We start from the raw sequence: 10607 nt of genomic DNA on the forward strand, positions 1-10607 counted from the left end.
ACATGTCACTTTAACCAGTCTTTAATTTTTTTCCCCCAAATTTGTAACAAAATTGCTGTGTACCTGAAAATACTATTATTATATAAAAGAACTCCTCCAACCTGGATGAATTATAAAGAAATGATAATCAACATTCATTTAACAAGTGTTTACTGTGAGCCTATTATATGCCAATAAACAAAAATGACAACTCTGCCTCAATGGAACTTGGTCAAATCATCAGAGAATTATAATATTGTGTGCTATCATACAGGAAGTATAGAGTGCTGGGGGATCAAACAGAAGGGGAGTGATAGGTGTGTAATATTCTTGCATGACCACTCTGTCCTAAACTGCAAGATAGGATAATGTAAATGACAAGAAAACTGTGAGAGAATGACCCTGAAGTAGAGTTTAGGTGAAGGAAGCAGTAGGAATAAGAAAATTAGAGGGAAAAAAGCTTAAAAATATTTTATTTTTCTGTTTTAACCAGCAACCCCCCCAAAAAAAGGAAAGTTGGAAAAGATACATATATGGTTTAGACACTAAACTTTAGAGACAAGATTGTTTCTCTTATGCAAGGAGGAGTCAAGAAGGAGAGAAATCATGGTTAGAAGCAATATTGGAAAGGGAAGTAGAAAAGCCAGTCCCTGAGAGTCACAGAAGAAAAAAGAATTAGAACTAGAATAGAGAAGTGTCCCTGGGGTTACTCTGTCCAGTGGCTCAAGCCCCTATAGTTCTTTACTCCCATCTCTATCTTATCTCCTATACCCACCAGACCAAGCCCACACACATTTTACAAGAATTAAGTATGGTGGGCTTCCCTGGTGGCGCAGTGGTTGAGAGTCCGCCTGTCGATGCAGGGGACACGGGTTCGTGCCTGGGTCCGGGAAGATCCCACATGCCGCGGAGCGGCTGGGCCCATGAGCCATGGTCGCTGAGCCTGCGCATCCGGAGCCTGTGCTCCGCAACAGGAGAGGCCACAACAGTGAGAGGCCCGCGTACGGCAAAAAAAAAAAAAAAAAAAAAAAAAAAAGAAGTATGGCTTCTACCTGACATTACTAAAGGCAAAACCTTAAATAGATCCCTCTTAGAAGTTCTGATAGTGTTCTGTTCTCTGGTCTAACATCTTAGTAATATTTGTTAAAATACCTATAAAAATAGGCCAGATTAAATGATAATATAGCAATATACTATAATCTTGGTAGAATATCACCTTCGAAGACCATGTTATAAAAGTATATCATTGTTGTTGCATGCTGACTCAAGGAGATAGTAGGAGAAAAATGAAAGAAATGGTTCTAAAAGCAGCTGTAATAAAGCTTTGAGGCTTACTAGAATAGTATTCAGAATATGGCAGATACTTAATAAACATTTACTGAATGATTGAATCCCCAGTCATCTAAAAATCACACAAGCATACAAAAATAAAAAATGAAAAACAACGTATAATGGGAAGAGAACTGCCTCAGGTTCAAAATTATAACTCTACTACTTACTATTTGAAGTCTTGAACAAATTGGGACTACTGTCTTTTTTCAAAGGATTAAATGAGATATTAAATGTGATAGCACATGCAAATGCTCCTAGTATAAAAGGCATTCTTTCAGGCTAACTAATCTTCAATTCACTAAATGACAATTAGATAACAGTAAATGGAAAACATGTATTTCTTTAGCTTGTCGGAAAGAAGATAGAAGTAGGTTGGAATTAGAAAACACATTCAGATATCAATAACCTATGAGCAAAGATTAACCTAAAACAACACAGGAGGAGCTTAGATACTGTCATTTGCCTACACATACCAAAAATTTCTCGGCCGCTACTTTTTATCCCAAACACAATGCTAGGTACTAGGGATAAAAAGATGTGTAAGACATGTTACATAGTAAACTTTTGGGATAGACAAATTTCATAGTTATTTGGAAAAAATAACTCTATATGAAATTTCTAAAAGGCATACAGCCAACAGTAATTGAGAGGTCAGCTGCTGATTACCTCCCTAGAAGCTTTCAACATTGACATTTCGTTAGTAGTTTAAGTGAATTCCTTATAAATATTCATGAAAGAGAAAGTTGTTGATCACTAAAGACAAGGATTTGACTGTGTTCAGCCTCTGTGGCAAACTATATATCTAGAAATAAAGAAGGCTTATTATTCTAAGTATTGTACTACAAGAAAAGAGAAGGGACATACCTAGCTTCCTAAAGGTGTAACTCAGATAAAACAAAACAAACAAAAACAGTTCATTTTTGTTTTGTTTCAGAATGAAATAAGGAGATGTTTCTCAAGTAAAGAATAGAGCATATCTTTAATGGTACATATTTCTCCAATACAGTGTCAAGATGCTATTACATATGATAGTAGTACACTTAGCTCTAATAAAAGTCACCTGTCTGGAGTGAAAAGAGAAATCATTACCTGATTTGTAGGCATTTTCGGCACATTCACTTTCCACATCTGGGCTTCCCTGGAGATTGCCTTTTCCAACAGGAAAGACAATCTCTGGTTTTCCAACAGCCCTGGAAACTTCATGATATCCTTTGGATCTGCCTGCCACCCAGCTTGATGTAGCTACCTATAAAATCAAATATAAAACAATGCTCTATATTTAATTATATATAAAGTAACTGTAGCATAATATAAATATGTTGGTACTTATTAAGCAATTCATAAAACAAAATAAAAATGTTATGAGGCAATATAGGATTTTACAGCTCTTTAAGATATCATATATTAAAATGTCACCATCATCATCAGTTATCTAAAACATTCTCACTTTAAATCTGAAATTCAGTTGTAAAGAGAATAAAAACATGACCATATAATTGATAGAAACTTAGGACTTTGATCAAAACATATTATCACTGTGTCAAAAAATTTTAAGTCACAGGCTTTTTAGACTAGGAATTCTTAGAATATTTGTCCCAAATATTTCTCTTAAAAATGTACACAGATAAGGGCTAAACCCTCTTTTCATTAAAAAAAAAAGTTACATCAATTACATTAAATCCCACCCATTTCTACTGAATCAGTATGAGACTATCCCCCCCTTTAAGTATGAAACCATCTTGAATTGTGCTCCCACTACAGTGTCCACTAGCTACACATGTAGCCATTAAAATTAGAATTGAATAAAATTAAAAAATAATTCCTCAGTCACACCAGCCCCATTTCAAGTGCTCAGCTGTCACATGTGGCCAGTGGATACTGCACTGGACAGTGCAGGAAAGGAACATTTCTATCAATGCAGTAAGTTCTACTGGACGATGTTGATCTAGAAAGCTCAACAGTCAAGTAACTGGCACTCTAAAATGAGCAGCAAGTTTAAAGAGCAACACAGTACAAGGCATCTCAGAGTCCGAGAGACGTTTCTACGTTTCTTCAAAAAAAGGGAAACCAGGGCTTCCCTGGTGGCGCAGTGGTTGGGGGTCCGCCTGCCGATGCGGGGACACGGGTTCGTGCCCTGGTCCGGAAGGCACCAGGCCGCTGAGCCTGCGCGTCCGGAGCCTGTGCTCCGCGGCGGGGGAGGCCACAACAGTGAGAGGCCCGTGTACCGCAAAAAAAAAAAAAAAAAAAAAAAAAAAAAAAAAAAAAAAAAGGGAAACCATAGAGATTTGACTGTGTATGGAAAATTGGATTGAGAAGCTGCTGAAGAATGTGAAAAGACTTAACTAGATTGATGAAGCTAAGCAACTGAAAAGGTTATTAAATTCAAAAAGAGATTATGCAAAAAAATAAACATAATATACCACAACATTTACACAGCAATAACAATGAAAATACTGAAGAGAGATTTCAACACAAACGCTGTAATAAAACTACACTGGTAGGATGAGGGATGTTGGGAGAAGGTAGAATCAGAGTCTCATCTTTATATTTCAGAGGAAAACCATAAATAATTTCTAAAACTTAAATATCAAAAAAACAGCAATAGGTAAGTTACTTGAAAATATGATCTTAAATAACAAGAGAAATAGGTAAGAGCTGAGGGTGATTAACCTCTGGGGAATGAGAAAAGGGTGGAGAAGCCAAGCAGCAGGGGAATGTGGTTTTTCATTATAGACCTCATATAACTATTCCCTTTTTTCAACTCTGGACCTGTATTATGTATATGCTTCAAATTCCAGGGATTCTTTTTAAAAAAATTCAATGTCTAGAATTAACATATGAAAAGTTCCTAATTTTTGATAAAAATTTAAAATTGGAAAAAACAAAAAATACAAACCTAATCTTCAATTTCCATGTTCCCTCTGCCCCAACTTCAGCTACTATCCTCTCTCCTACTTATCACCCCACATACTTCACTTACTATTCAACCTACTGCAAACTGGTTAACTGGATTGTAATTGTTTTTCTTTTTGCTTCTTTAAACTCCTGGGTTTTTGCAATTTTTCTATATCAAGCATGAAGTGCTTTTCATACTAAGCAGAAAAAAGTAACTTAGAAAGTGGAAAATAATAACTATCCTGAAAGGTCCAACTCAAAGGTAATTTCTTCCAAGAACTATCTCCCCTAATAAATTATAAATTCCCTTGCAGTCATATCTACGAATATCATGTTTTTATTACTCACAGTGCCCATCGCACAGTATCCTGATGAAACAGAGACACAACCAAAGGCTCATTTCAACCCTTGGGGCCAAAAACAAAAAACCATAACCAAAACAAACCCAAGTCTAATCTCTTTCACAGGTGAATTCTTCAAATGTTTAAAGGCTGCTATCATGCTCACTAGTTCATCCACTGCATTGCTGAAAAACCATTCAAGAGTTTCTCACATGACATGATTTTTGCTCTTCTAAATTAGCACCAGTAATGCAGTTTAAGATCATTAGCTATTTTTTTTAAAGGCTACACCACATTATCAATTCATGCTCAACTAAAACTCTTAAGACTTTCTAAGGTAACTCTTAGGTGAACTTCCCCTCCACCTGCCCCACCTCCCTTTGTATGGGATTTTGGTGCCTTTGGGGGGGGCCGGGGGGGCGTTACATCCTTGTTCAGGACCTTAAAGGCATTTTTTCCTTTGAAAAAAGTCATCTTGTTAAATTCTATCTACTGTTACATTCTGCTTAGATGTTCTGAGATTCCAATTTTGTTGCACTGGTACTTTTCTCAAATTCTCCACAATTAGATAAACAGAGTCACTACAACTTCATCGAATGCAAACATAAATATCAACCTCAGAAACAGAGTATAAACTAGATGTTCACCTGTCTAGACGTATTTAGAAGAAACACCTATATTGGATGGAGACTGAACTTCATAGGTTCTAAGAACTTCTTCTAAACCTAATTTTGGTCTGTAATTGATTAACTCCTGTCAAAACTTACTTATTTCATTCCTTTAGCTACTCTCAACAGGGTGGCTCACCAGGATCTGCCAGCCTTCTCAGCATACCCCAATGGGTGGCTGCCCCTAGTACTTACTCTTCCTTTACAATGATTCCTTTGAAGATTACTTTTAGGGTAGGATGGGTGGGGGACCTGAGAGGAACATATAGGATAGAATCATGTAAAGAAGTATAAGATCAGGTTCAAGGGATTCTTGTTCTTCAATCTTCTATAATTAAGGCCCTTAGTAAGACTTTCAAATATTTAGATGATATAACAACTTTTTTTGCAGTATGCGGGCCTCTCACTGCTGTGGACTCTCCCGTTGCGGAGCGCAGGCTCCGGACGCGCAGGCTCAGCGGCCATGGCTCACGGGCCCAGCCGCTCCGCGGCATGTGGGATCCTCCCGGACCGGGGCACGAACCCATGTCCCCTGCATCGGCAGGCGGACTCTCAACCACTGCGCCACCAGGGAAGCCCATAACAACTTTTTTAAAACAAAGGAATCTGGGTCAAAGAAGAAATCATAAGGGAAATTAGAAAATACTTTGAAATGAATAAAAAAGACCAAACATACTAAAACTTACAGGAAACAATGAAATACTTGTAAATGCCTATATTAAAAAAGATCTCATAGGTATAACTGAATCAATTTGCTATACACCTGAAACATAATGTTGTAAATCAACTGTACTTCAATAAACAAGAAAAAAAAAGATCACAAGTTAACACTCTAACCTTCCACTTTAAGACACTGGAAGAAACAAACCAAACTATACCTAAAGCAAGTCAGAAGAAAGAAAATAATAAATATCAGAGTGGAAATTAAGGAAGTAGAGAACAGAAAAAGAGAGAAAAATCAATGAAACCAAAAAAGTTTGTACTCTGAAAAGATCAACAAAATTGGCAAACCATTAGCTACACTGACCAAGAAAAAACAGAGGTCAAGTACTAAAATCAGGAATAAGGAAGGGACATTACTACTTATGTTACAGAAATAAAAAGGATCATAAGGAAATTTTTATTAACAATTGTATGCAAATAAATTGGACAACTTAGATGAAAAAGACAAACACCTAGAAACAAACTATCAAAACTGACAACAGAAAAAGCTGAAGAGTCATATACCAAGTACTAAAGAGACTGAATTAGTAAAGAAACTAGTGTCAAAGAAAAGCCCGTGCCCCAGTGGCTTCGCTGGTGAATTCTACCAAACGTTTACAGAAAAACTAATACAAATTCTTCACAAACTCTCCCAAAAACTAGAGGAGAAGGCCTTCTCGTTTTATGAAGCCAGTTATTATCCTGCTACCAAAACCAAAGACAACAGCACGAAAACTACAGACTAGTATCTCTTAAATACAGATGCAGAATTCCTCAACAAAATACTAGCAATCTGTATCTGAAAACATAAAAAAGGGACTATACACCATAACCAAGTGGGATTTAGCCCAGGAAAGCAAAGTTGGTTTAACATTCAGAAATCAATGTAACACACTGTATCAACAGAAGAAAAAAAGCAATCATTCTTTGCTCACAATAGGGAAATGTAACAAAGGAAAAAAAAGAGTTCAAATTTCCTTAAACTTTAAAAAATGAAGTATAAACAATACAAGTGAGAAACAAAAAGGACGGAGGACACCTGTGGGGATGTTCCAGATTTTCTAAGCTACAGAAAAATAAAAGTGCAATACCTTACCCTAGACTGGATCCTTTACTGCAGAGAAAAATGCTATAAAGGTCATTGTGGAGTCAACTGACATAATGAGAATTTGGACAGATTTGACAAAAGTAAATTATCAATTTAAAATTTACTAAAGTTGGTAACTTTACTGTGACTCTGTAAAAGAATATCCCTATTCTCAGGAAATACACTGAAACATTTAGGTGTAAAGGGCCATAATGAATGCTGTAGAGAGAGGGGGTGGAAGATGAGGGGAAGGAAGACTCGATAAAACAAATGGAGTAAAAGGCTGAAAATAACTGAATCCAGGTAGTTTCTTTTTGAAATTATTTACAAGTTAACAACACAGAAAAAGCAAAACAAACACAGAAACCATAATTTATGAGAAAATGTTCTACATTCCTTTTTTAAAATATGATATGATACAGTGGAGAAAGCGCTGACTTGAATTCTACTTCTTTTACTAACAATCCACAAGCCTGCTTTCTAATGTTTTAAAACAGATTATTTGAGCTAGATGAAAAATGAATCCTGCTAAGGAATAAAACACAAACATTAAAAATATAAACTTACTGTTTTAAATAACAGAACTTCATAGTTTTATGTTGTTATTTTATGTCCATTAATGGTCACATTCAGAATTCTGAATGCTCAGAAAAGTCTATAGGAACTAAAAAACAAAAAGACTGTATTCTGGTTGGCATATTCCATAAACTTTGACCTTGAGCGTTTCACATTTCTCCTCCCATTCTTTCAACTGCTGCTTCTGCTTCTTCCTCTATGTTTATCAAATACCTTATTGTCTGAGTGAATAGTTTATAAAACACTTATTGTACAGCATTAACTATGTTACAAATCAGCATACAGGGCCTCTTGCTCTTCTGAGGAAAAGTGCTTCACAGTGCTGGGTATACAACAGAAACAACTTCATTAACATGGAATTATTGTATTTATTATGTTCAAAACACCAACTCCATTAATAATTTTGTACTGCTGCCGACTTCCGGATCTTAGTTCCTCTTATAAAAAGAGAGATTTATTAATGTGACCATACAAAAACCTCATGTTCTATTATTATCTCCTTGACTTTATGCCCTTAACCTAATAATGAACTAGAGGTACTTATAATTCCAAAACACCCTGCTTTATCCCAACCTCCATGACTCTCCACATACTGTTCTTTCAACTTGAAATGTCCTTCTCTAGCTTGCACTCTCCTTCCTACAGAGTTGTCATTTGCATCATATGTACTTGAACATAATTCTACTTTTGCATTTAATTGCTCCGTGAGAGCTGACTATTTGTAGGCTGGTCTCTCCTACTAACCATGAGTTCCTTGATGGCAAACACTCTCCAGAGTTTAGCACTGTGCCAAATAAATAATAAGAGCTTACACTTGTTAAGTGCTTAACAACTAAAAACAATGAGTGCTTACTACTTGGCCAGGTATTGTTCAAAGTACTATGCCATATTAACTCCTCGAACACAAAGGAGGGTATAATTATTAAGTCTGTATTATTATTAAGCCCCCTTCAAAGATGAAGAAACATGGACAGAAAAATGAATACTTTTCATTTTTAAAGTAGTATACAATCAGAATAAAACATGTACACACACTTTAAGCTTCCAATCTTGACCAAGAAACATTTTAGAGTTCCATTTTAAACTACTGATACTAGGATGCCACATTGCCACGTAAACTCACTTATCTCAGTTTAACTGCAAACCATCCCGGTGCACCTTCCCGACACACGCTGATTCTACCAGTCTGCTCTTCATCAGTATTGAGAAACTTCTTCTAGTCCAGAAGCTTAGAATCTCTGATGCGTATGGTCCCAGACTAGCAAATCTGAATCCTGTCCCTTCTTTCTTAATCTCTTTGTCCGTTCCCTTCTATCTCCTCTGCCACAAATGACCTGGAAAAGCCAGAAGCAGATAACGCTACTTTAATCTGTTCCGGGGCAGAGACTGTATAGCACAGACTGCCTGGGCTGGAATTCTGGCCACCGGGTTCTAGCTGCCTTCTAGTGGGAAAATTAACCTTACGGAGCCTCAGTTTCACTCATCCGTAAAATGCTCCTGAACTACCTGCCCCGTGAAGATTCAATAAGTTGCAAACCACTTATAACGATGCCTCTCCGATAATAAGCCTCAACAAGTGTTATTATGAACATCCCAAAGCCACACTGCTGCTGCTCAAACGTTGAGTGTCTCCCGCTGACAGAATAAAAGCTAAATATTTTAGCCTAACATTCAAAGGTCTCCAGTCTGATTCCATCCTACCTCCGGAGCGATACCTTCCACTATTTTGCCATCTAATTCTCAACTCCTAACAAAACGATCTGCAGTGGCACCTCTAGCTCGGCAGAGGGGCTTCTGCCCTCTTTTTAAATTTCCGGTATTATCTGCCCTACAGGGTGCAATTCAAAGCTCACCTCCTCTCCAGATTCCCCCGACTGAAGCCAACCCCGGGAAACGTGCCCCTCCCCCGAGCTCCCGCAGCGGCTCACCCCATTCATCCGTCCTCCTCCCCCACCCCGCCCGCTCTGCAACGTGAATGATGTTCCCGCGGGTCCCGCGGAGGCGTCGAGATCTAGGGGCGGGGGTGTGTCCCCTTCTTTGTGTACCGCACAGGCTCGCGGACCCCAGAACGCGCACTAGGAAGCAGCTTGCTGTTGCTGCAAGAAAGTTAGTCGCCTACGGGAAAATTGGCCCGAAAGGGAACCCAGCGGAGCCGTTTCCAAACTGGGCAGGTGCCTGAGTTGTAGGCGCGAGGAGACAAGAGGAGCGTCCGGAGGTTTCCCGGAGGGGGCGGCAGGGGCGGGGCTCAGCCGAGGGGCGCGCGCCGGCGGCGCGGGGCTGCAGGGGGCTCGCGCGCGCGGGTCGCGGGGACGTGTGGAACCCCCCCCGTTCCCGCCCGCTCACCTTCTCCTCCTCTTCCTCCTCCTCCTCCTCCTCCCCGGCAGAGCTGTAGGCCTCACAGTGGTGACGAGGGGTCATCCGGGGGCCCGTTACCACCTCATTTTCCTCAGCGCGCGGCGACGGGGCGCGCGGGACGAGGACGGGGCCAACTGAGGAGGGAGAAGAGGGGGAACCGGGCCGGAGGGCGCGGGCGCTGGCGCTCGAGCGGGACGCACGGCTGCGGCCTGTGGGTCGGTCAGCGAATTAGTTCCATGACACCCCCGGACCTGAGGCCGCCGCCGGTCCCGCTCCTCCAACCGACGCCGCTTGTGCCCGGGTGGGGAGGGGGTTCCCTCTCGCCATAGGGCGGCGGGGACCGGGGAGAGGCGGGGGGTGAGACCGGCTCTGCCCCTGCCCGGGGGAAGCGCCTCCGAGGGGAAATGGTGAAAGGGGGGGAAAGGGGGAAAAGGAAAAAAAAAGGAAGGGGAAGGGGGGGAAAATAAGAAAAAACGAGACAGAGGCGCTGCCGCGTCCGCTCGCGGGGAAGGCTGGGGAGGGAGGGGAAGGGAGAAAGAAGTGCCGGTTTCGTCGGCTCCGCCCTCGCGGACCGATTCCTAGACTTGCTCACTCCTTGTAAACAACACTGAACTGGCTTCTGGACCCTCTCCCGTTTTCCTCCCCGCGGCCTTCTCCGTCCAGCGAACGTAC

The 10607-nt window shown here is 40.3% G+C and overlaps 1 protein-coding gene across 1 annotated transcript in view; it reads right to left on the reverse strand.

The window, feature by feature from the left end:
* Positions 1 to 10052, reverse strand: part of CCNI (cyclin I) — a 31638-nt gene extending 21586 nt beyond the window's left edge. The window contains 3 exon segments of the mRNA XM_079700921.1: positions 2401 to 2502; positions 2504 to 2557; positions 9924 to 10052. Of these exon segments, the coding sequence (XP_079557047.1) occupies positions 2401 to 2502; positions 2504 to 2557; positions 9924 to 9998 (231 nt within the window). The 5' untranslated portion in view covers positions 9999 to 10052.
* Between the last annotated feature and the right edge of the window lie 555 nt (positions 10053 to 10607).

This window comes from Hyperoodon ampullatus (genome assembly GCF_949752795.1).
Source record: "Hyperoodon ampullatus genome assembly, chromosome: 1".
Taxonomy (NCBI): Eukaryota; Metazoa; Chordata; class Mammalia; order Artiodactyla; family Ziphiidae; genus Hyperoodon; species Hyperoodon ampullatus.